General features: G+C 47.3%; 2 protein-coding genes across 9 annotated transcripts in view; one reads left to right on the plus strand and one right to left on the minus strand.

Moving 5' to 3' along the window:
• The window catches only part of ANKS1A (ankyrin repeat and sterile alpha motif domain containing 1A), a 177,077-nt gene extending 172,190 nt beyond the window's left edge, over positions 1-4,887 (plus strand). For 4 of the 7 annotated variants that reach the window (XM_088831379.1, XM_088831380.1, XM_088831382.1 and 1 more), the window contains 3 exons: positions 447-617; positions 1,299-1,396; positions 2,088-4,887. In XM_088831379.1, coding sequence (XP_088687505.1) covers positions 447-617; positions 1,299-1,396; positions 2,088-2,397 — 579 coding nt within the window. In that variant the 3' untranslated portion in view covers positions 2,398-4,887. Of the gene's footprint in view, positions 1-446; positions 618-743; positions 843-1,298 lie in introns of all 7 variants that reach the window. The other 3 variants (XM_088831383.1, XM_055407061.2, XM_055407059.2) reach the window with 3 other exon arrangements.
• A 10,146-nt stretch (positions 4,888-15,033) lies between these two features.
• Positions 15,034-26,452, minus strand: part of TCP11 (t-complex 11) — a 42,701-nt gene continuing 31,282 nt past the window's right edge. The window contains exons 4-10 of one of the 2 annotated variants that reach the window (XM_055406385.2): positions 22,159-22,379; positions 21,304-21,440; positions 20,821-21,038; positions 20,550-20,734; positions 17,416-17,582; positions 15,760-16,366; positions 15,034-15,087 (exon numbers count right to left, since the gene is read on the minus strand). In XM_055406385.2, the coding sequence (XP_055262360.2) occupies positions 16,134-16,366; positions 17,416-17,582; positions 20,550-20,734; positions 20,821-21,038; positions 21,304-21,440; positions 22,159-22,379 (1,161 nt within the window). In that variant the 3' untranslated portion in view covers positions 15,034-15,087; positions 15,760-16,133. Of the gene's footprint in view, positions 15,088-15,759; positions 16,386-17,415; positions 17,583-20,549; positions 20,735-20,820; positions 21,039-21,303; positions 21,441-22,158; positions 22,380-26,452 lie in introns of those variants that run through there. The other variant, XM_088831346.1, reaches the window with a different exon arrangement.

Raw genomic sequence — 26,452 nt, forward strand, 5'->3', positions numbered from 1 at the left:
TTAGCGACCCCACGGACTGCAGCCTACCAGGCTCCTCCATCCATGGGATTTTCTAGGCAAGAGTACTGGAGTGGACAGAGTGTAACTATTTCAGGGCTTGTTCTGAAGAGTACTGGAGTGGACAGAGTGTAACTATTTCAGGGCTTGTTCTGAAGAGGAAGTCCCCCAAGAAGGTGCCCGTCCCAGTTCCTACAGCTCACCTTCCCTGTCATTTCTGGGTACCACGCCCTGAAGCCACAGGGACCCCCAGGGCTCATCTCGCGAGTGAAATCACCCCACAAGGAAACAAAATGTGCACTTTGTTCAGACTGTTCCCCGGGACACACTTCGCTTTCGGGGCAATCGTTCCCTGCCCGTGTGCGCTGCTGCCCAGCCTGTGCGGGGTCCCGGGGGCGTCGGGGCGGTGCCCCCTCCCTCCTCTCACCCTGTGTCCTGCCTCCTCCCAGAACCTGACCTATGAGATCATCCTGACGCTGGGCCAGGCGTTCGAGGTGGCCTACCAGCTGGCCCTGCAGGCCCAGAAGTCCAGGCCGATGGGGGCCTCTGCCACTGAGGTGATCGAGACCAGATCTTCCAAGCCAGTGCCAAAGCCCCGGGTGGGCGTGAGGAAGTCAGCGGTACGTGGGCCTCGGGGCCCAGGGCTCAGGGAGGATCGGGTGTGGAGGGTCTCCTCCGGCTCCAGGCGCTGCAGGATGCAGCCCCATAACCCTGCCCGTGTATGTCTGCTTTGCTCTGCGCCCCAGGTGCCGCCGTCCCCCGATAGTCGCTGTTGTCACTGTCACACCCGCCCCACCCACCGTCCTTCTTACCTCCCGCTGCCGTCTGTTAGTCCTGGAGTCAAGGTCTCTACACCTGCTGTGTGTGTCAGTCTCCCTGCGTGACTGTGAGCTCCTGGAGACTCTGGCACCCCGCCCCCGCGTGCCCATCTTTCCTGAGCTGCTCCCGCACCGCCCCCTCTGTGCTGTGGCCTCTCTGCTGTGTGTCCTCCTCTCTCCAGAGATCAGGGGTCCCTGCTGTGGTCTTGCCCGGGGGAGCTCTCTGGCCCCACGGTTTGGGTTTTCCAAACCCCTTCCCCGCATCCTGCGCCAGGAACCGCCCTGGACCGAGGGCCCGATCCTCGGGCAGGCCCAGGGACCCCAGCCGTTCCACGCCCCCAGGAGACAGCCTCCTGGGACGCTCCCGCAAGGTGCCCCTCTGCTCCCCACCCCGGGGGCCAGCTCTCTGGCGGAGAATAGGGCACCCCCGGGGACTCGGATGCCAGTGCAGCCCCTCTGACCCTGCCCCCTCCTCCTTGGCAGCTGGAACCACCTGACACGGACCCCGACGCCCAGTCCCACGCCAGCGTCTCCTGGGTCGTGGACCCCAAGCCAGACTCTAAGCGGAGCCTCAGCACCAAGTACGAGACCACTATCTTCTAAGCACCCGCCCCGCCTCCACTAGTCTCACGTGCCTTCCGGCCGCCTCTGCTCTTCTCAGCTCTCCTGCCCGCTGAGGCCGAGGCCTCACCCCCGCCACCGGACACTGTGAATCCCCCCTTGTTCGAGGCCGGCTTGGCGGGGGTGCGAGTTGCCTTTGAGGTGGGGCAGCGGGGAGGGAGGGCGTCGGCAGGCGGGCACGCTGGATCCCCAAGGAGGCCGTCTCCAAGCAGCGCCCCCCCAACGGGGTGGGGCTTCCTGCCGGCTCCTCTGCCAGCTTCCGCGTCACACGCTGCTCGCCACGCCTCTCCCGACACAACCAACCACTGTGACCGCCTGGGGCCAGAGCCCCTGCGCGCCGCTCACGCTGGCCAGCCGCCTGTCTTCCTGCCGTGAGACCCTCAGCTCAGCAATGCGGCTGGACCGGGGTCAGCCTGCCCTCTGAGGGCCCTAGGGCACATGTCTTGCTTCAAAGCCTGGGGCTCTGAGCGCCTAGACACCCACAGGCTGGCTCCACGCGCCTGGAGTCTTTGTCTCGGGGGGTCTTGAGCTGCATGGAGTGGGATGGCTCCTCACGCCTTGGCCGGGGGGGTGACAGGCGGGCGGAAGAGGAAGGCCGCCCTGTGGGACCCGCAGGAAGGGGGGTCAGTGCCCTGCACCTTCTCCCCTCAGGACGGCGCCGCTCGAGGACGGGGACCGGGCCGGGCAGTGCTTGGTGACGCTTCTCCGTGGTGTGGGGATCAGGGCAGTAGGCAGCGGGAAGGCAGCGCGGAGGCTGTGGAGGCCCGGCGCCCTTGGAGGCGGAGCGGGTAGCTCAGGTGGCGGGAGGAGAGCCGCGGTTCTGTGGGGGAAGCACAGCCCGGAGCGCGACCCGGGAGTACCGCTGCTCAGTGGCGGCTCTTCCTTCAGAGCCGAAACGCAGTGGACAAGCCAAGGTGGGTCTCCTGCCTCCTGCCCTCGTGCCTTCCGAGCAGACGCCTGAGCCGCGGAGGGTGCTCGGGGAGGCCGCGAGGGGCCTTCCGTTCTGCCTCCCTGCTTCCTCTCCGTCTTCTCCGCTCTGTGCAGCCCCTGTGGTTAACCTTTTCCTCCCTCGTTGTGTTTGCTTCTGCCAAGCTGAGCCACCGAGGAACCGACTGTGCTGCAGAAACAGCCGTGCGTAGCGCAGGCTCCCGCCACCGCCGCTGCCACCGCCGCCTCACCTGCATTGGAGACCCAGGCCCACGTCCGCCCGCAGGACTCCTCCCGGTTGTGGGCCCGGCCTGCCGCCAGGCCTCGTAGAGGGAGCCCTGCCCCGGTGCCGAGCAGCCCACCAGCCTCTAGCAGATGAGACTGGGACTCCAGAGGCCCTAGAAATGACTTGTCCAAAAAACGTTTTTTAATAGGAAAAATTTTTTTATAAAGTCAACTTTTAACACTTGGCTCAAACCTCTAGGTTAAACTGCCAATCTTTAGACCAGTGGCCATACAAAGGGTAGCGGGTCTCCGTCCTCAGGCCGGGGCGTGGGCGCGCTTGGGCAGCTCCGAGAGGAGGCGCTGGGTGAACCGAGTGGTCCAACAGCCGCCCCCATCAGCCGCTGCTCCTTTCTGAGCCGCACAGGCGGCTTCTTGTCCCCGCCTGGAGCCGAGCTTCCACTCTTCCCCGGCAGGCAGAGCGTGGAGTTCGGGCCGGGCAAAGGATGATCAAGCCCCGGGCTGCCGTGGTCAGACTGCCACCCTGGGCTGCAGGGCACGGGCCCTCCAGTGACCTCAGGCCATCCCAGTCTGATCAGAAAGGAGAGGAAGCAGCTGTGTTTGTCTTGGGCATTAGCGAGTAGGTCAGCTGAGGCTGCTGCCTGCAGGTGTGTGATTTATCTCATTGGGGGTGTGTGATTAGGACCTCTTTGGTCTAAATGTCGTCCTTTCAGCTCTAGGCTCACCCCAGGCTCTGAGGGCAGAAAAGGCTGAGCGGAGGTAGTTTGCTTCCCCAGTGTGGCCTCCAGGGCTGGCAGTGCTGCCGCACGAGCCATCCTGCTGGCTGGCTTGGCGCCTTTGGTTGCATCGCTCCTCCTGGAGGTGTTAGAATGGGAGGGTCTCGTTCCTTGCGGCTGGACAAGGTCAGCTGCTTGTCTAGCAGCTTCCAGAGCAGAGCCTTTCCTCCCCAAGCAGGCCCCCCTGCTTTGCTGGCATGGTGCAGTCGTTCCTGGGGTCAGTAGGACAAAGTAGCAGCACCCCACCCCCCAGTCAGGAGCTGCAGGCGGCGGGGGAGGGGGGAGTGGGACCACGTGTTCTGCTGATCTGAGACCCTGGTGGGTTCCCTGCACTGTCCACACCACAGGCCCAGGGGGTCGCCCTTACTCTGGGATGGAGACAGGTAGTCTTGCCCTTTCGGTACTAAACAAGGACCTCAACACCGGAAGTCTGACTTCTTGCCTGCTGCTCCCAGGGCCTGCCGGTTCTACTGTGCAGTATTCAGCCCCTCCTTCCAGGGATGGACAAGGAGCCCAAGCTGGGTGGGGAGACTGCAGGTCCAGCCACAGCACACGTGCTGTGCCCTCTTCCTCCTGAAGAAGGCTGGTCTCCTCTAAGTAGGCCCCTCGTGGTGGGCGGTGGATCCACAAAGAAAACTGTAGACACTACGGTAAGTTCCTCAAGCTGTTTTTGTTTTTATGTCCTAGGTAGGTGTCTCCTCCTCTTGAAGCTGCTATATCTTTATTTATTCAGGGTGTTTCATATTGGAAAGCCTTGGCTAATCTGCTCTGGATTTTGAGATTGGTTTATTTCTCAGTAGTCAAAAAGGGAGGGGCTAGATCTTTTTACTCCTCCTCTGGGACAGGTACTCTCCCTTCCCTAGAAAGAAATATTATAACATTGAGGACAGGCTTCACACGGAGAAGCCTCGCTTCTGCACGCGAGCGCAGCCCCGTTTTGAACCATGCAGGCCCTTCAGGCATGACTCGAGATAGGGGTGCTCTCTGCTCCACCCTCCTCCTTGCAGCTGCTCCGAGTGAGCAGGGCTTCCTTCCAGACAGGCTCTGCCTCTGCGATGCTCACACCCCTCCAGGGCCTCCAGCTGCAGCTCTGGAGAGTCCCTTGAGAAGCCTGGGGCTGAGCAGGCCGGTCTCCCCTCAGCCTGTGTAGGGGGACCCAGGCCTACAGGATGACTGTCATACGCAGTTCACAAAGTGTTGCTAATGGGGTGGCAATGGGACTGAATTGTAATAAAATGTTATTTAATCTTTGTCTCTGTATTTTGATACTTGAATGACTTCCCCTTCTATTTTACTGTACATATAATTGTTAACCTGTCCGATTTTGTCTAAATTACGAACATCTTGTGGTACCAAGCATAACCAACCTGTGCGACAGCATAGACTGACCTCACTACATGAGAGAGTGTAAATATTCCTGGGCTTTTGGCTTTGGTTCTGTTATTTTCGTAACTGTACAACTTAGAACAGACTGAATTAATAAATGAGAAGTGACATGAAACCAGCCTTACGTTGTGGAGTCTGAGTTGGAACGTTTCCTGACGGTTTTCCAGCAGAAGTGCGGACACAGGCCAGCCGCTGGCTCAGGGTGCTAACGAGGATCCACTCTGCTTGGCTGGCACCAATCTGGGGAACCGGCTTCACCCGGCACTCTCCCAACAGGAAGGGTGTTGACCCTGCTCTGGTGTGAGGGCCCTGCGGTCACCTTCCCTTCCTCAGGTTCGGCTGATCTGAATGCCGAGCAGGGCCTGGGCTGGTCACCCACAGACATGACTGAATGTCGGGGTTATCAGGCCAATGGGAGTCGAGAGCTCTGGAAGGAGAGTCTCCTTCAGGAATACATTCGATTGTGGAGGCAAAGTTTTACACAGACACTAGCTACCGGCCCAAGGCCACATGCTGAGGCTCTCCAGATGTCCTGAGCTGTGGGGATGGGAGGGACACTCACCAAGCCAGCTGGCGCCTGGGCTGCCAATCTAGAGAGCATTGGAATGACACAGACAACACTGACGACCCCAACAACCATCCCATCAGCCCTCACCCCTGCCTGGGTATCACCATCTCTACAGAAAAGGAAGCTGAAGCTCAGAGAGGTCAAATGCCCACCCAGGGCCAGCCAGAGAGGAGCCCAGAAACCCTCTAGTCCAGTGATGTCCAGCTGTCCTAGTTCGTGTCGGGCACCCAGGCCTGCCAGGCCACAGACCACACTGCACTTGACAGAGGAGGAGCCAGAGCTGGACTACAGAGAGAGGCAGGAGGGTGGTGGGGTGGCCTCACAATGGGGGTGGAGGGACACATCCCACAACGCATTGGTTCATGCTCCCATCTCTACCCCCTGCTCCTCAGGGCCTGGAAGCAGAAGCAGGGGCCAGGAATTGGGCACTGCCTCCAATGCCCGTGCTTGCATTGTGGACCCCAGACCAGGCCTCCACATGCCCCACTCCCCATCCTCACTGGTTCCCCCTCTCACAGAAGTGGCGTGGACCCAGGCTGCGGGGCGGAAGGTGCAGTGACCAGGGGGCTGGTCTAGACGCCCTCTTGTTGGCCTCGGTGCCTCTGGCCTCCAACCCCACAAGGGTCCAGGTCCCCCAAAACCCAGTGGGCGGGCCAGCGGACCTTCTCAGCTCACAGCATTGACCATCACAACCAGCAGCCGCGGGGGTCTCAACTCCACTGCCCAGCACAGCCCCTGAAGCTCTGTGACTGCTTTTCTTAGGACTGGCTATTACAAGCAGTTACAAACAAGTATGTACCAAATTAAAGAATCTCCTTAACACCATAAAATATTATTTAATAAATGGAGCTGGGACAAGTGGGTAGCCATGGGGGTGGTGGGAATGAGCAGGGAGATTTATATTGCTACTTATACCAAAATTAATCCCAGATGGTTTTCATGTTTAAATGTTAAAAACAAAAACCCAACAAAGCTAGAAGAAAAAGAGATTATTTTCAAGATTATTTTCATAATCTTGGTATGAGAAAGGTCTTTCCAAACATGTTACATAACTGTGTTCACTTTCTTAAGGATTTATATATTCAACTATATAAAAATCAAACATTTCTGCAAAGCACAATGCATCATTATAAAAACAACTGAGAACAGTCTTTGCACCACATGTAACGAAGGACAACTTGACAACAGCTATCAAAAGTAAATCAACTTCCACTTCCAGGAAGATCAAGTAGACGAACTTTCTCCTGTTCTTCTTGCAAGTATAATTAAAAGGCAGCTTGGCAAGACAGCTTTTAGACATGAACTGCTCTAATTCATTCAAGCATCACAGAAAAAAAATTGGCCCCTCCTTCCACAGGCCAACAAAGGCCAAGTGGTGAGCCCAGACGTCCCTCCTCACCACATATCAAGGTGCCCTAACACCCACTGGGGTGGCATTAGAGGAGGCCTAGCTGGGAACTTGCAATCACCCAGCAATTAGGTGGTTGCTCTTAACAACAAGAACCAAAATAAAGATCTCAGTCGATGGGAATCAAGAGCAGAATAAACAAGAAAGAGAAGAATCCACAAACTAGAGAACAGAACAATAGAAATTACCCAATTAGAAGAACAGAGAAAATAGACTAAAAAAAAACAAACGAGTCTCAGGGACCTAACAAAAGATCAAACACATATGTCAGCAGAATCCCAGAAGGAGAGAAAGTGGGTGGGGCTGAAAGAGACCTCCATGCCATAATGGCTGAAAACTTCTCATAAACCTACAGAATCAAGAAGCTGAGCACACACCAAACCAGACAAAAAGAAATCCATGTCATCACAATTTTCTGAATATGAAAGACAAAAGAAAAATTCTTAAAAGCAGCAAGAGAAAAATGACATCTTACCTATTGGGGAAAAATAATTTGAATGACAGAGCTGACTTGTCAGCAGGACTGTGGAGCCCAGGAGGAAGTAGTATATTTTTCCAGTGCTGAAAGAAGAGAACTGTGAACCCAGAATTCTATACCCAGCAAAAATATCCTTCAGGAGTGAAGAAAAATCAAGACATTCTCAGATGAAGGAAAACTGAGGAACTTATTCACCAGCAGACCTACCCTAAAAGAATGATGAAACTTCTCTAATTAGAAAGGAAATGAAAAAGGAAAAAAAAAAAGTGAACCTTGAAACATCAGGAAGGATAAACATTAAGCAAAAATATGGGTAAATACAATGGACTTTCCCTCTCCTACTGAGCTTTCTAAATTATGTTTGATGGTTGAAGCAAAATCCTAGCACTGTTTAATGTTCTAAATGCAAGTAGAGGAAGTATTTAAAACAATTTTATAAATGAGGGTGAGATATAAAACAAGATTTCTGTACTTTAGTTGAACTGGTAAACAATGACACCAATAGACTATGGACAGTTATGTATATATATAATAGCTGGAGCAAACACTAAAAAAGTTATTCAAGGAGATAAACTCATAAACACTATAAGAGAAACAGAAATGGAATTTTTCTAATGTTTTCAAGAAACTCACAGGGAGATAGGAAAAAGAACAAGAAAATGAAAACAATAACTATAAAATTAAAAATTAATTGGCAGACTTAAGCCCTTACATATCATAATTACACTAAATTTAAATGGTCTAAAAACATCAATTAAAAGACTGGAGGAGATTTTTTAAAATGAACCAACTACATAAGAAACCCACTTCAAATAACAATAATATAGTCAGGTTAACAAAAAAGGATAGAAAAAGATATATAATACAAACATTAAATCAAAAGAAAATAGTGGCTATGTTGCTATCTTATAAAGTAGACTTCAGACAGAGGGTAACAGGCAGGAAGGCTAGGGGGTCTCCAAACTGAGGAAACAGGCTGCAAGTGTCAGACATTTTTTTCTCTCTCTCTTAAGCGGCAGGAGGAAACAATCTACAAGTGTCAGAGTTTTTTTCCCTTCTCTATACAAAATTAAAAGGTTTCTTTTAAAATCCTGTGTTGCCATGATGACACCTGGTTCCACCTGAACTTAACTTTTCTCAAACCTTGAGCTAACCAATGTGGTTTTTCTTATGGAAATGTTTTTCTTAAGCTATGTTAATGAACTACACAAAAGCAAAGTCGCTCAGTAGTGTCCGACTCTTTGCGACCCCATGGACTGTAGCCTATCACGTTACTACATCCATGGGATTTTCCAGGCAAGAATACTGAAGTGGGTTGCCATTTCCTTCTGCAGGGGGTCTTCCTGACCCAGCGATCGAACCCGGGTCGCCCACGTTGTAGGCAGACACTTTACCGTCTGAGCCACCAGGGAAGTCCCCTGGATTGAATTCCTCTCCCCTGGAGGCCAAGGATCCCGGCATTTTTCACGGCTCAGCAACAACCTTTCAAGAGCAAAGAAAATCATAAGAGAGAAGAGGGTACTATATAATCATAAAAGCTCAGTGCACCAAGAAGACATATCAACCCTAAATGTATGTGTACCAAACAACATAGCAGTAAAATATGTGAAGTAAAAACCGAGTTGAAAAGGGAAACAAATTCACAAATGCTCTGGGCTGAACTGTGTCCCTCCAAAATTTGTATGTTGAAGCCTTAACTCTCAATTTACTGCATTTGGAGATAGGGCTTTTAGGAGGTAATTAAAGTTAAGTTAGGTCATAAGGGTGGGATCTTAATTCAGTAGGATTACTGGCCTTACAAGAAGAGGAAGACAGAGAAAGAGAGAAACAGAAATGGAATTTTTAAATGTTTTCAAGAAACTCACAGGGAGATAGGAAAAAACAGAAAAAGGAAAACAGAATAACTAAAAAATAAAAAATTAACTGGCAGACTTAAGCCCTAACATAGCATAAAGATGCACACAGGCGCCAAGGAATGGCCATGTGAAAACAGCAAGAGGGTGACTGTCTACAAATCAGGAAGAGAGTCCTCACCAGAAAATGACCTCCAGACCTTGATCTGGAACTCTGCAGCCTTTAGAACTGTGAAAACTAAATTTCTATGGCACATTGTTATAGCAGCCTGAGCAGACTAATACAACAAATACAGAGTTGAAGACTCAACTCAGTTGGAAACTCAACAGCTGGTAGAACAACTAGAGAGAAAATCAGCAATGATACAGAACACAACACCATCAACCAACAGGATCTCACTGACAATACAGAATATTCGGACCAGTAACAGCAGGATGAACTTTTTTTTCAAGTGCTCTTGGAACATATACCAAGACAGACCATATCCTGGGCCATAAAATAAAGCTCAACATATTTAAAAGAACTAAAATAATAAAGAGTGTGTTCCTGAAACACAACAGAATCAAAATAGAAAATCAGTAACAGAAAGATAACAGAAAATTCTCTAAAACACTTGGAAATAACACAATTTAAGTAATCTAAGAGTCAAAGAGAAATCTCCAGGGAAATCAAAATAAAAATTAAATTGAATGAATATGACCATACAACACATCCAAATTTGTGGGGAAGATAATGAAGTGCTGAAAAGGACATTCACAGCAGTAAATGCATACACTGGGGAAAAGGAAAAGGCTTAAATTGATAATCTACGCTTCTATCCTCAAGAACCTCAAAAAATAAATAAATAAAAAAAATAAGACAATATAAACCTAAAGCAAGAAAGAAATAATAAATGAAAACAGAAAACAGGAAAGTATCAATGAAACAAAGAACTTGTTTTATGAAATGATCAATAAAATGGACAAATCTGTAGTTTTGTAGCAGAAACTAAGAGAGGAGAAAAAAGAAAAAAAAAAAGACTACCAACATCAGGGATGAAACAATGGCTGTTGCTACAGACCCTGCAGACATCAGAAGGAATAATAAATGAAAGTTATCATAACTCTAAACACATAAATTTAACCACTCAGACTACAGACCAATTCCTCAAAAAACAATCACAACTCACCATGTGAAACAAATAATTTTAATCATCATTAAAAACTGAATCCATAATTTAAAAAAAACCTAAGCCCAGATGATTTCACTGAAGAATTCTACCAAATGTTTAAAGAAGAATTAATACCAATTCTACACAATTTGTTTCAGAAAACAGAAGAGGAGGAATGGCTCCTAATTCATTCGTTCTATGAGCTAATATTATCCTGATGCCAAAACCAACAAAAGAGATACAAAAAAGAGAGCTATAACACTAATACCACTCTCAAGAATAGAGGCATAAAAAAATCGGTAACAAAATATTAGCCAATAGAATTGAGATACATATAAAAAGAATTTTACATCATAACCAAATGATGTTCATTCCAGGGGTGCAAGGCTGATCAATATTTGAAGATCAAGCAATGTAATAAGGCATATTAATGAGCTAAAGAAGAAAAATCACTTCAATTGTTGCAGAAAAATACTTAACAAAATTCAATACCCATACACGATTTTTAAAAGGTTTATAAAAATGGAAATAGAGGGTGAACAAGAGATCCCTAAAGATGTCCCCAGGCTTCTCTGGTTATTCAGTGGTAAAGAATCCTCTTCCCAATGCAGGAGACTCAGGTTCAATCCCTCAGTCAGGTAGATCTCCTGGAGAAGGAAATGGCAACCCACTCCAGTATTCTTGTCTAGGAGATTCCATGGACAGAGGAGCCTGGAAGACTACAGTCCATGGAGTCACAAGAGAGTTGGATAAGACTGAGTGGTTCAGCAACAACAACAAAGATGCCCACATCCTAATTAACAGAACTTGTGAATATGTTACCTTATGTAGCAGAAGATACTTTGCTAATGTGATCAAGATCAAGGGTCGTGAGATGGGGAGGTTATCCTGGATTATCTACAACAGCCCAGTGTAATCACCAGGACTATTAAAAAAGAGGGGAGGAGGGTCAAAGTGAGAGAGGTGATACGATGGAAGTGATGGTTTAGCAACTGCTTAGAAGCTGGAGGAAGCGGCTACCAGCCAAGGAATGTGCACTGTCTCTAGAACTGGAAAAAGTCAAGGAAATAAGTTCTTCCTTGGTGGGAGACCAAATAATGGCGACCCAAAGCTATTCAGTTCAGTTCAGTCGCTCAGTCGTGTCCGACTCTTCGCGACCCCATGAATCACAGCACGCCAGGCCTCCCTGTCTATCACCAACTCCTGGAGTTCACTCAAACTCATGTCCATCGAGTCGGTGATGCCATCCAGCCATCTCATTCTCTATTATCCCCTTCTCCTCCTGCCCCCAATCCCCCCCCAGCATTAAAGTCTTTTCCAGTGAGTCAACTCTTCGCATGAGGTGGCCAAAGTATTGGAGTTTCACCTCTAGCATCAGTCCTTCCAATGAACACCCAGGACTGATCTCCTTTAGAATGGACTATACATTTGTGGTCATCTGCTGTAGTGGCCACAGGAAACCAACACGTCCCTAAGCCTCATGCAGCTCTGCCTACACCTTCATTTTAGTCCCTAACGCCCACTGTGAACTTCTCACATTCAGAACTGTAGGATAACAGATGTGCATTGTCCCAAGGCACTAAACTTGTAGGACTTTGTTACAGTAGCAATAGAAAACTAATACAGAGGAGAACTTTTTCAACCTGATAAAGAACATCCACAAAAATCTACCACACTGGGGATTTCCCTCATGGTCCAGAGGCTAAGACTCAGTATGTCCAATGTGGGGGGCCTGGGTTAAACCCCTGGTCATGGAACTAGACCCCACATGCCACAACTAAGACCCAGCACAGCCAAATAAATACATTTTTTAAAGAAACCTACAACATTTGTGTTTAATGGTGAAATACAGTGTTTCCCCCCTAAGACTGGGAAAAAGGAAAGGACTCCACTATTACCAGTCTTAAAATAAGAGTTCTAACCAGTACAATAAGCTAAGAAAATAAAAAGCATTCCTAACAGAAAGGAAGAAATAAAACTGTGCCTATTTCCAGATCACATGATTGTCTATGAAGAAAATTCCAAGGAACCTACCCCAAAAAATGTTGGAATAAGTGACTCAAGGGAACGCCCTGGCAGTCCAGTGATTAGGACTTCACATTGAGGGCCTGGGTTTAAAATTCAACCCTTGGTCAGGGAACTAAGATCCCACAAACCATAGATGGTGCAGCCAAAACAAACAAATCAGTTGTATTTCTGTATACTAGAAATGAACATGTGGATACCACAGTTAAAAATAAGACACCACTTATAATCACTTAACAAAATAAAATTATTAGGCACAAATCTAATAACACGTTCAGGACCTGTATGATGAAAACTACAGAATGCTAATTAAAGAACTCAAAGAAAGTTGAAGTAACTGGAGAGACAGACACTATCCATGGATTGGAACAGTCAACAGAGTAAAGATGTCAAGTCTTTGGAAACTGATACACAGGTTAACATAATACCTATCAAAACCCCAGCATGTTTTTTTTTTAATAGACATAGGCAAGATTAGTCTATAGAAGGCAAAGGAATTAGAAGAGCCAAAATAACTTTGAAAAAGAATAAAGTCTGAGGAATCAGGCTACCCAATTTTCAAGACTTATTATATAGCTATAACAATCAATATTGTGTGGTATGGAAGAAGGAAAAATACACAGATCAATGGAACAGAAGAGAGACCCATGCAAAAATGCCTAATATTTTTTTAACAAAGGTGCAAAAGAAATTCAATGTAGGAAAATAGTGCCTTGTCAACAAATGATGCTGGAGCAATTGGATATCCATAATTAAAAGAAAAAAATAGTATCTTAACCTAAGTCTCACATCTTACATAAAAATTAACTTCAAACATAAAACTATAACACTTTTGGCAGAAAAACACAAGAGAAAATCTTTGGGACCTAGGCCTGGACAAACAGTTCTTAGACTTGACACCCAAAGCACAATTCATAAAAAGAAAACCTGGTAAACTAGACTTCATCAAAATTAAAACTGGGGGTCCAGTGGCTAAGACTCTACACTCCCAATGCGGGGGGGCCCAGGTTCAATCCCTGGTCAGGGACCTAGATCCCACATGCTGCAACTAAAACCTGGGGCAGCCAAATAAATATTTTAAAAATTCTGTGCAAAGGATATGATGAAGAAAGTGAAAAGACTACACACAGAATGAAAGAAGATATTTTCAAATTACGTATCTGACAACGGTCTAGTATCCAAAATACATAAAGAACTCTTACAACTCAATAACAAAACAACCCAATTCAAACATGGGCAAATGACTAAAATGGACGTTTCTCCAAAGATATACAAACGCCCAATTACCATGAAAAAATGCTCGACATCACTAGCTGTTAGGGAAATGCAAGTCAAAGCCACAATGAGATTCTACTTCACACCCACTAAGATGTCTATAAGTTAAAAAAAGAAAAAAGCAAACAAGTTTTGGTGAAAATGTGGATAAATCAGAACCCTCATGGGAATATAAAGTGGCACAGCTGCTGTGGAAACAGTTTAGTAGTTTCTAAATAATTCTACAGAATCACCATGTGGCCCACCAATGCTACGCTTGGATATATGGGTATATCCTCAAAAGCGTTGAAAACAAGTGTCCAAACAAAAACTTGCACACAAGCATTCACATCTGAGTCACCAGGGAAGCCCCCAATGTATCTGTATAATGGAATACTATTTAGCCATTAAAAGGAATTAACTTCTGAAATACACTACAATATGATGAGTCTTAAAAACACACTAAGTGAAAGAAGTCTGTCACAAAAGACCTCATACTATGATTCCATTTGCCTGGAGTCAGAAAATCCACTGAAATAGCAGATTAGTGCCACCAGGGCTGGGGAAGGGGAAATGAGAAACTGAAGTATGTGTCCTCAAACTGTGGGCAGGGTTGAATGGAGCTGTCTGTCCTTGCTGAGTTCAGGATCCCTGTCTCCTCCACATGGAAGCACAGGAAAATAAACTCAACATTTCTAAAAAATCGATCATTCTAGATCTTAAGTACAAAGCAGTTCTCACGGCCAGCCCAGCATCTGCGCCCACCAATCAGGCAGTCCTCTTCTCAGAAACCCCTTCGGAGCACTTCAGCCTCTAAGATAATGAGGCTTCCAAAATACAGATTTTCAACAAACTGTAACAGTTACATATCAGAGAAGCTATCTAGGCAAGACTGGCTGTTTATTTAAACACACCCCTGAGCCTGGGCTTCCCCATCCTGAGGCTGTCTAGCTACAAGACTGGAAACTGAAACGACCCAGGACCTCCAGCTTTTCTGGTCACAGCAAGAGTCCACTGGTGGCCTGGTTCTGTCACTAACTAGGCTCTACTCTAAAACGGCAATCAGGGACTTCCCTGGTGGTCCAGGGGCTAACCTTCCCAATACAGGGGTCCCAGTTTGAGCCGTGATCAGGAAATTAGATCCCCCACGCCCAGACGAAGAGTTCGCACACTACAACCAAGGACCCCGAGTGCCGCAACTAAGGCCCGGCTCAGTCAGTAAGTCCATTGTTTTTAAGAAGTCAATCAGGAGAAACCCTGGGCTAATGGAACTCAAATGCCCCTTTGGATGTTCTAAGTGTGCTATATTGAGCTCCCCCCGTCTCCCAAAACGGTGAGAATAGTGGCTGTCGTCACAGTACCTTGAGAGCACACAGGTAAACCCCCGTTTGCGCTCTTGTCCTCTGCCAAGAAAAGGGCCAAACCTGAAGGGAACAGTTCCTCATTCCAGCCATCCTAGGTCAGGGCTGACCAGCCACAGTCAGCACGGCAATGAGGGGCTGGATCTCAACAAGCCCAAGTCCTTCCTAGAACAGCTCTTGTTTGTGATGTCAACAGCAGAGCTGCCAGGGAGAGTCCCAGCCTGCAAGTGGGGAGAAGGGAGGAGGTTCATCCACCCAGGATGCCCACGGGGCCTCTGCAGGGAAGAATAGGGGGTGTCTAAGCTTAGAGAGGAGGGGACAGGAGACTCGCTCCGCCCCTCAGCTGCGAACAGGACCAAGAATAAACCTGACCAGACCAGTCATCACCCCAACTGGCCAAGCTGGACTCTGGACATTGGCCAGGCAGATCCCATGATCAGACGGGTGCTCAACAGGACGCCTCGAGCAGTCAACACCCAAGCTCGCCTGGCCCCAGCTGGCACCCTGCTTCAGGACAGGCCCCAGCAGAGGGAGCTGAGGCGCTTACTCCTCCGGACCCCTTACTGTGTCATTTGAAACCTTCAGCTGGGGAACGTTCCTGGTGGTCTGGTGGCTAAGACTCTCAGCTCCCAAAGCAGGGGGCCTAGGTTTGATCTCTGGTCAGGGAACTAGATCCCACATGCCACAACTGGGAGTCAGCCTGCCACAACCAAACATTCCACAGCTAAGACCCAGTGTAGCCAAATAAAACTTTTTTTAAAAAAAAAACAAGAATGACACCTTTAGGGGAATTTGGTCCTGGAAATGAGGTTTCCAGTAATTTTTTTTCAATCATCCCCAAATCTGAACTGAATTAGACAAAACAAACTCCTAAATTCCAGAAATATACTCACATTTTAGGTAATTCCACAGAGTTCTCAGAGCCCTTAGAGAAATAACTTTACCCTCAGAGAACAGTGTTAGTACTGGGTGTCTTAGCTTCTCCACTCCGTGTGCTTAAGGCGGCACCTGGAAGAAAAACCAGGGCCTGCTGGCTGCTCGACTAGTGGGCGGCTGAGGACACAGGGCCTGGCCACGGCTGCAGCACACAAAGCAGGGGGTTTGCTTGCAGTTCAGAGGTTTATTAGTGGATGCATTTGGGCCAGCTTGAGTTCACACACTAGGTCACTGCAGCGTCGTGTGCTGGCTGCAGACGAGGAGAGGGCATGCTGCTTGGTGGCAGGCTTCGCTGCTGGGTCCAAGGAGCCAGGGCCTGGAGCCAGCGCCATCAGAGAGACGCCACTTCTGTCTCCAGCACCTGAGCTGGGGGGAGGAGGCTCTTTAAGATCTCCGTGTAGTAGGGGCCGAACACCTGCTGATTGTGGTATGTGAGGCTGACGAACTTCTGGCCCAGTTCTGCCAGCTCTGCCTCAATAAGGGTGAGGCCTCCAGGGAGGTCCAGCAGAGACCGCTGCACACCAAGAACCAAACAGCATTTGAGGAACAAGTGGATCCGCTGATCTGTGAACAGGGAAAGACAGTGAGAAGGGAGAAGGCAAATAACCTTCAGGGAGAAACACTGCCCACCACACTCCTAACTTCAAAGTTAAATGAGATACGCACTGACCCACTCACTCATCTGGAAAGAAGAACATCTGTTTTGTTTGGAAAGGGACCCAGCTCCTAAGGACAGAGCAAAGATCCAAAACTACTGGGCTAGTAGTACATTTCTATTCAAAAGATTCCTTAAGTATCCATCAGATAGATCCTAATGTCTGATACAATAGGAGGATCTTTGACTGACCCTTCAGTTGGCTGAGGTTAAGAGCAAAGTCAAGTTCACAGCTGCCAATTCAACATGGGAAAGGGGAAATCCCTGCTTTGGGGACATGTCCCCCAACCTAATTCAGCATCAATTTCTTGTTGGCAGGGGAGTGGGTGTCACATGTCTTGGACTGTAGCCAGAAATGACCCAGAAAGTCAAGGATGACTTAACCAAGTTGGACAGTATGCCGAATCTTTGTGAGCCCTGCCAGGCTCCTCTGTCCATGGGATTTTCCTGACCCAGGGATCGAACCCACAGCTCCTGTGGCTCTTGCTTTGGTGGGCAGATTCTTTGCCACTGAGCTACCTGGAAGCCCCTATCAGAAATGACACAGAAAACCAAGGATGACTTAACCAAGTTGGACAGTATGCCACACTGAGAAGCCATGAATTGCTGGTGCAAATCTCCCTTAGAACCAACAGAGTCAGCCTTTATTTTTTGTCTTTTTAAAAAATTTTTGGTTGCACCTCACAGCATGCAGAACTTCCCCGACCAAGGATCAAACCCAAGCCCCCTGCAGTGGAAGCGTGGGCTCTTAACCACTGGACCACCAGGGAAACCTCATAGGGGCAATCTTTAAACTAAAAGGGATATATTTTCAACCCAGCATTTTGCAAAAACTAAAGTCGACCCAGCGACTTGCCCAGTCATCATGCTTTTTATTGTTAAATGGCTCAGTGAGCAATGTCCAAGGGTCGGGATCAGCCTCTCCCCTCACCATTCTCACCCCGATGGGCACACTCACCAATGACACTGCGGACACAGTTCTCCTTCCTGGCGACGTTCTGGAGCTGCCCTATCAGAGAGGCCGTGTTGTCGCTGCTCAGAGCAGCCAGGCCCATGTTCTTGAGGCTCTGGTGGATCTCCTGAGCCACCTGTTCGCTCACAGTCAGCATAGCCTCCTCCTCAGGCCTAGACCATGGAGGATAGCGAGCTGGGACCTGGGGGTGGCCACGAGCCCCAAAGCTCCACACCTTAAGTCGGGCCTGTGCCAGGGAAACGCCCAGCCACCCTGCCACCCTCACCCCAGACCCTGGGAGCTTGAGCCCAGTGGGCAGGGCAGTGTTTCCACCATTACCCTCCAGTCTTCTCTGTACAATACCACGTTCTTCTTGGAAAACAATATAAACTATAAAATCAACTCTGGACAGGGGTTGCATATCCACGCAGTACATTTCAACTCCATGTAATTTATATATGTACACTTTTTTTAAGACTTTCTTGGACATTTTCCATGGCCATCTGTCCTACTCTCACCAATTACAAAGACAAACCTGGCCTTCTGATTTCACTTTCTCCTTTTCCAGGGTGTGTCACCCTGCACTCAGTGGATGCTCAGTCAACACTGCTGACTGGCTCCTGGAGTTAGGTAAGACCAGCCCACACAGCTAGAGAAAGATTCCTCTGTAGCAACAACACAATGAATCATTTTATAGTAAACAATCCTCCATACTGCCCTGCTGGAAGAAAGTTTTATTTTTCTTTGTTAGAAGTCTCAAGCAGAGGAGGGAGATAAATTGGAAGATTGAGATTGATGCATATAAAGCAGATCACTAATAAGGACTCACTGGAAAAGACTCTGATGCTGGGAAGGATTGGGGGAAGGAGAAGGGGATGACACAGAATGAGATGGCTGGATGGCATCATCGACTCGATGGACATGAGTTTGAGTGAACTCCAGGAGTTGGTGATGGACAGGGAGGCCTGGTGTGCTGTGATTCATGGGGTCACAAAGAGTCAGTCACGACTGAGCGACTGAACTGAACTGATGCGGCACAGGGAACTCTACTCAATGCTCTGTAATGGCCCGTGTGGGAAAAGAATATAAAAAAGAGAGGATCATTGTATGACCAATTTACACTGCTGTGCATCCGAAACTAACACAACACTGTAAATCAGTTCAGTTCAGTCGCTCAGTCATGTCCAACTTTTTGGAACCCCATGAACCACTGCACGCCAGGCCTCCCTGTCCATCACCAACTCCCTGAGTTCACTCAAACTCATCTCCATCAAGTCAGTGATGCCATCCAGCCATCTCATTCTCTGTCATCTCCTTCTCCTCCCGCCCCCAATCCCTCCCAGCATCAGGGTCTTTGCCAGTGAGTCAACTCGTCGCATGAGGTGGCCAAAGTATTGGAGTTTCAGCTTTAGCATCAGTCCTTCCAATGAACACCCAGGACTGATCTCCTTTAGAATGGACTGGTTGGATGTCCTTGCAGTCCAAGGGACTCTCAAGAGTCTTCTCCAGCACCACTGTTCAAAAGCATCAATTCTTCGGAGATCAGCTCTCTTCACAGTCCAACTCTCACATCCACACATGACCACGGGAAAAACCATAGCCTTGACTAGACAGACCCTTGTTGGCAAAGTAATGTCTCTGCTTTTTAATACGCTATCTAGGTTGGTCATAACTTTCCTTCCAAGGAGTAAGCGTCTTTTAATTTCATGGCTGCAATCAGCATCCGCAGTGATTTTGGAGCCCAAAAAAATAAAGTCTGACACTGTTTCCACTTTTTCCCCATCTATTTCCCATGAAGTGATGGGACCACATGCCATGATCTTAGTTTTCTGAATGTTGAGCTTCAAGCCAACTTTTTCACTCTCCTCTTTCACTTTCATCAAGAGGCTCTTTAGTTCCTCTTCATTTTCTGCCATAAGGGTGGTGTCATCTGCCTATCTGAGGTTATTGATATTTCTCCCAGCAATCTTGATTCCAGTTTGTGCTTCTTCCAGCCCAGCGTTCCTCATGATGTACTCTGCTGCTGCTACTGCTGCTAAGTCGCTTCAGTAGTGTCCAACTCTGTGCGACCCCCTAGACGGCAGCCCACCAGGCTCCGCCATCCCTGGGATTCTCCAGGCAAGAACACTGGAGTGGGTTGCCATTTCCTTCTCCAATGTGTGAAAGTGAAAAGTGAAAGTGAAGTCGCTCAGTTGTGTCCGACTAGTAGCGACCCAATGGACTGCAGCCCACCAGGCTCCTCTGTCCATGTGATTTTCTAGGCAAGAGTACTGGAGTGGCTTGCCATTGCCTTCTCTGGATGTACTCTGCATATAAGTTAAATAAGCAGGGTGACAATATACAACCTTTATGTACTCCTTTTCCTATTTGGAACCAGTCTGTTGTTCCATATCCAGTTCTAACTGTTGCTTCCTGACCTGCATACAGGTTTCTCAGGAGGCAGGTCAGGTGGTCTGGTATTCCCATCTCTTTCAGAATTTTCCACAGCTTATTGTGATCCACAGTCAAAGGCTTTGGCACAGTCAATAAAGCAGAAATAGATGTTTTTCTGGAACTCTCTTGCTACCCCAAGTCCGAGCTACCCTGAGAGGAGCAACCCCACGTCCAAGTGGCAGGGGTTGTGCAGGTGCAGAAGGAACGAGAGGAGCTACTCCACGTTTAAGGTCAGGAGGGGTGGCTGTGAGGAGATACCCCTCGTCCAAGGTAAGAGAAACCCAAATAAGACAGTAGGTATTGCAAGAGGGCATTAGAGGGCAGACACACTGAAATCATAATCACAGAAAGCTAGTCGATCTGATCACTCGGACCACAGCCTTGTCTAACTCAATGAAACTAAGCCATGCCGTGTAGGGCCACCCAAGACGGGCGGGTCATGGTGGAGAGGTCTGACAGAATGTGGTCCACTGGAGAAGGGAATGGCAAACCACTTCAGTATACTTGCCTTGAGAACACCATGAACAGTAAATCAGTTACACCTCCATAAAAATTTACAAAGAGAAGCCTCAAGAGCACTTAAGGAAAGATGCCCACATCTCTGGCTGAGTCCACAGGGCCCTCCGGTTCGCCGGGACGTGAGGCATCTCGCCTCAGTGTCCGTGTCCTCACACCATTACAGTCTAAAATAGAACTCTGCAGCTCACCTGGACTTGAATTCCACCACCAACAGGGCTTTGGTTACACGTTTCAGCTTATCCACAAACTGAGGCGAGCCAAACAGGACACTGCCAGAGAAGCTGCTGGAAACCAGCAAGACGGAGGCCAGGATGGTTAGCTGGCGCAGCTGTGCCTCCAGCTCCTGCAGCCGCGCTCTGTCCGTCAGCAGGGTCTGGGGGAGCAGGCGGGGTGGGCCGTCAGGGGGGCGGCCCGGGAAGGCCCTGCGGCCGCACCACAGGTCCAGGCGCCCCCTCCTACCTCAGGGAACTCGTCGTCTTCAGGGTCCCAGAGGAGGAGGTTCAGGAAGCCCTGGGACAGCACCATGGTGGGGCTGAGGGGCTCCGGGCTGTTGGCCGCCTCGCTGGGGGAGGAGCAGGCCAAGCTGGTGGCATCGGCAGCGTCGGGGCCGCTGGGTAGCGGCGCGGACAGCTCTGTGGCCGCGCGGGTCAGCCACCGGGTGGTGTGATCCAGGAAGCCTGCGCAGAGCAGAGGCACCCTCAGCACCACCCCCGCGCCTCGGAACCGCGGGTCGAGATCTCCTCCCCCTCAGTAGGGAAATGTTTTGGCTGGGGGAGTCTTTCTGGCTTAGATAACTGTGCCTTCTGCTGCCCCTAGTTTGAGCGAGAAACTTTCTGTTCCTAAACAGAGGCAGAGTTCCCTCTCACATCATAAAGTCAAAACCCAAGGTCATACTTCCCCCCACCGCCCCGCCCCCGCTTTCCCTCACGTTCATATGCTTACCGGGCTGCTTGTTGAGCAGGTCCTGAAATTTCGCTCGCTCGTGCTGGATGGAATGTTCCTGCAGTTGGGGCTGAACACTCTGGATAGTGTAGTTCACCATGTCCATTTTCATCAGACCCAGAACCTGGAAGATCCCTCTAACACAGGAGAAAACAGAGTATTTATACTATGAAAGGATGTTTCCTTCGTTTCTCCAGTGGTGGCAGGCCTGGGGGGGTGGGGGAACCTACACAAGATATCATTAAATCACTGTATTCTAGAGGTGGGAGGGGCTTTAGGTCTCGCCTCTGAAATTTACAAAAGATGGCACTGTGGCCCAGGGCCCAAGGCCCAGAGTGAATGACTGGCAGAACTAGGAACAAGTAAGTCTCTGGATGTTACAGCCTTTGGACTTTTCCACACCAGTCATTCTATGTCTCTTTGAAAAAAAAAAAAGGAGTCAGTAGAAGGAAATACATCAGATTGACAACAAATCTCTCTGAACAGTAAGATTACAGCTGCTGTTATTTCTGGTGCTATTTTTGGACAATTCACTTTTTTTAACTTTCTGGGTCTTGGTTTCTATAACTCTGAAAAAGGGATAGTCTCCAATCTCTATCTTCACATTGTGTGAACTGCAATGAGAAAACCTGGCATAGGGGTGTCTGAGTTCCTTGGAAGAAAGGATTACATATTCCAGTGACCTATGGTAGGATGGTATACAGGGGGCCAAATCAATCTAAGGCCATCTTCAGAAAAGAAAAGCTAATGGACCACAGAAAAGAGGAGTCAGTCAGGTCTTCAGTGGGGAAGAGACAGCGGCTGTGAGCCAGTGTCCCACCCAGCTGTGCCTGGCCCAGTGGTCAAGCTTCACACCTCAGTAACAGAACAGGGTCTGAGATGTTCTCCAGTTTCTGCACTGCCTCATCGCGAACCGGTGCACACAGCAGAATCATCATGTTGAGAATGTACTTAGAGAGATGAGGGACATTCAGGGACCCGTATTCTGCTTCCTGCTTAAGGAGGTCCATGTCCAGGGCCTCTTCAATCTCATTTCTTAGGCGATTCTGGCGTGGTAATAGCAGTGACAGCAGGATCTGCCCAGGAAAGAAAGTCAGAGGATGAGATGCTTTCTGTTCAGAGCCCCCAACTCTCTCTAATGGACAATCGCTTCAGCCAGAGATATCCCAGCCTATGTCTTTTAAGGATCAAGAAGTTAGGTCCCTTACAAAAAGCACATGAAAAGATGCTCAATAATCACTTATTATTAGAGAAATGCAAATCAGAACTATGGTCAGAATGGCCATCAAAAATCTATAAACAATAAAAGCTGGAGAAGGTGTGGAGAAAAGGAAACCCCTCTATATGGTTGGTGGGCATATAAACTGGTACGTCCACTGCGGAGAACAATATAAAACTAAAAACAGGGCTACAATACACCCCTACACTCCCATTCCTTGGCATATATCCAGAGAACACCATAATTTGAAATAATACATGCACTCCAGTGTTCACTGCAACACTATTTACAATAGCTGGGACTATTGGAAACAACCTAAAGTTCATCAACAGAGGAATGGATAAAGATGATGTCATACATATATACAATGGAATATTAGTCATAAAAAAGAAAGAAAGAATGCCATTTGCATAGATGGACCTACAGACTGTCATACTGAGTGAAGTCAGACAGAGAAACACAAATATATGCTATCACTTACATATGGAAACTCGAGAAAGAATGAAGAGATGGAGCCATAGCAAAAACAATACCCAGCTGTGGATGTGATTGGTGATGGAAGTAAAGTCCAATGCTGTAAAGAGCAATCTTGCATAGGAACCTGGAATGTTAGGTCCATGAATCAAGGCAAATTGGAAATGGTCAAACAGGAGATGGCAAGAGTGAACATTGACATTTTGGGAATCAGTGAACTAAAATGGACCAGAATGGGCGAATTTAACTCAGATGACCATCATATCTACTACTGTGGGCAAGAATCCCTTAGAAGAAATGGAGTTGCCCTCATAATCAACAAAAGAGTTCGAAATGCAGTACTTGGATGCAATCTCAAAAATGATAGAATGATCTCTGTTCGTTTCCAAGGCAAACCATTCAATATCACAGTAATCTAAGTCTATGCTCTGACCAGTAATGCTGAAGAAGCTGAAGTTGAACAGTTCTAGGAAGACCTACAAGACCTTCTAGAACTAACACCCAAAACAGATATCCTTTTCATTATAGCGGACTGGAATGCAAAAGTAGGAAGTCAAGAAACACCTGGAATAACAGGCCAAAGGCTAACAGAGTTTTGAAAGAGAATGCACTGGTCATAGCAAACATCCTCTTCCAACAACACAAGAGAAGACTCTACACATGGACATCACCAGATGGTCAATACAGAAATCAGACTGATTATATTCTTTGCGGCAAAGATGGACAAGCTCTATACAGTCAGCAAAAACAAGACTGGGAGCTGACACTGGCTCAGATCATGAACTCCTTATTGCCAAGTTCAGACTTAAATTGAAAGAAGTAGGGAAAACCACTAGACCATTCAGATATGACCTAAAGCAAATCCCTTACGATTATACAGTGGAAGTGACATATAGATTCAAGGGATTAGATCTGATCAGAGTGCCTGAAGAACTATGGATGGAGGTTTGTGACGCTATACAGTGATCGAGACCACCCCCAAGAAAAAGAAATGCAAAAAGGCAAAATGGTTGTCTGAAGAGGGCTTACAAATATCTCTGAAAAGAAGAGAAGCAAAAGGCAAAGGAGAAAAGGAAAGATATACCCATTTGAATGCAGAGTTCCAAAGAATAGCAAGGAGAGATGAGAAAGCCTTCCTCGGTAATCAGTGCAAAGAAATAGAGGAAAACAATAGAATGGGAAAGAATAGAGATCTCTTCAAGAAAATTACAGATACCAAGGGAATATTTCATGCAAAGATGGGCTCAATAAAGGACAGAAATGGTATGGACCTAACAGAAGCAAAAGATATTAAGAAGAGGTGGCAAGAATACACAGAAGAACTATACAAAAAAGATCTTCATGACCCAGATAACCATGATGGTGTGATCATTCACCCAGAGCCAGACATCCTAGAATGCAAAGTCAAGTGGGCCTTAGGAAGCATCACTACGAACAAAGCTAGTGAAGACGATGGAATTCCAGTTGAGCTATTTTAAATCCTAAAAGATGATGCTGTGAAAGTGCTGCACTCAGTATGCCAGCAAATTTGGAAAACTCAGCAGTGGCCACAGGACTGGAAAAGGTCAGTTTTCATTCCGATCCCAAAGAAAGGCAGTGCCAAAGAAGGTTCAAACTACTGCACAATTGCACTCATCTCACACGCTAGTAAAGTAATGCTCAAAATTCTCCACGCCAGGCTTCAATAGTACGTGAACTGTGAACTTCCAGATGTTCCAGCTGGATTTAGAAAAAGGCAGAGGAACCAGAGATCAAATTGCCAACATCCGCTGGATCATCGAAAAGCAAGAGAGTTCCAAAAAAACATCTACTTCTGCTTTATTGACTTCTGCTAAAGACTTTGACTATGTGGATCACAACAAACTGTGGAAAATTCTTCAAGAGATGGGAATATCAGACATCTTACCTGCGAAAGGTGTCTGAGAAACCTGTATGCAGGTCAAGAAGCAACAGTTAGAACCGGATACGGAACAACAGACTGGTTCCAAATTGGGAAAGAAGTATGTGAAGGCTGTATATTGTCACCCTGCTTATTTAACTTCTATGCAGAGTACATCATGAGGAACGCTGGAATGGGTGAAGCACAAGCTGGAATCAAGATTGCTGGGAGAAATATCAATAACCTCAGATATGCAGATGACACCACGCTATGGCAGAAAGCAAAGAGGAACTAAAGAGCCTCTTGATGAAAGTGAAAGAGAAGAGTGAAAAAGTTGGCTTAAAACTCAACATTCAGAAAACTAAGATCATGGCATCTGTTCCCATCACTTCATGGCAAATAGATGGGGAAACAGTGGCTGACTTTATTTTGGGGGGCTCCAAATCACTGCAGATGGTGACTACAGCCATGAAATTAAAAGACGCTTGCTCCTTGAAAGAAAAGTTATGACCAACCTAGACAGCGTATTTAAAAGCAGAGACATTACTTTGCCAACAAAGGTCCATCAAGTCAAGGCTATGGTTTTTCCTGTAGTCATGTATGAATGTGAGAGTTGGACTATAAAAAAAGCTGAGCATCGAAGAATTGATGCTTTTGTACTGTGGTGTTGGAGGTGACTCTTGAGAGTCCCTTGGACTGCAAGGAGATCCAACCAGTCCATTCTAAAGGAGATCAGTCCTAAATATTCACTGGAAGGACTGATGCTGAAGCTTAAACTCCAATACTTTGGCCACCTGATGCGAAGAATTGACTCATTCATTAAAAAAGACCCTGATGCTGGGAAAGACTGAAGGTGGGAGGAGAAGGGGACAACAGAGGATGAGATGGTTGGATGGCATCACCGACTCCATGGACACAAATTTGAGTAAACTCCCGGAGTTGGTGATGGACAAGGAGGCCTGCTGTGCTGCAGTCCATGGGGTCGAAAAGAGTCAGACACGACTGAATGACTGAACTGAACTGACATATGCAATCTAAAACAATGGTACAAATGAATTTATTTACAAAACAGAAATAGAGCCACAGATGTAGAAAACAAACTTATGGTTACCAGGGTGGAAAGCAGCGGGGAGAGGAAAGGTATAAATTGGGAGACTGGGATAGACAATATACACTATTACATATAAAACAGATAACTAATAAGGACCTACTTCATAGCACAGGGAACTCTTCTCAATAGTCTATGACCCATATAGAAAAATAATCTAAAAAAAGAGTGGTTATATGTATAACTGAATATTTTGTTGCACAGCAGAAATTAACGCAATATTGTAAATCAACTATAATCCAAAAAAAAATTTTTTTTTAAAAAAAGAGGTTATGTCCTTCAGTTTCCTGAAGAATATTATTTATCTTTGTTTAGGGACCAGTGATAGTTCAAGGGTTTAGGGGATCAATGATAGTAGCAGTATATCATTTTCTACATACACAGATTGAGATAAAGAGATAAGTAAAATCAAGGGGTATAGTAACAAAGAAACGCAAGGTGCACAGATATAAAATACACACCATCACTT

Source organism: Moschus berezovskii, chromosome 23, assembly GCF_049115385.1.
Source record: "Moschus berezovskii isolate FMDL1 chromosome 23, NW_MosBer_1.0, whole genome shotgun sequence".
Classification (NCBI taxonomy): Eukaryota; Metazoa; Chordata; class Mammalia; order Artiodactyla; family Moschidae; genus Moschus; species Moschus berezovskii.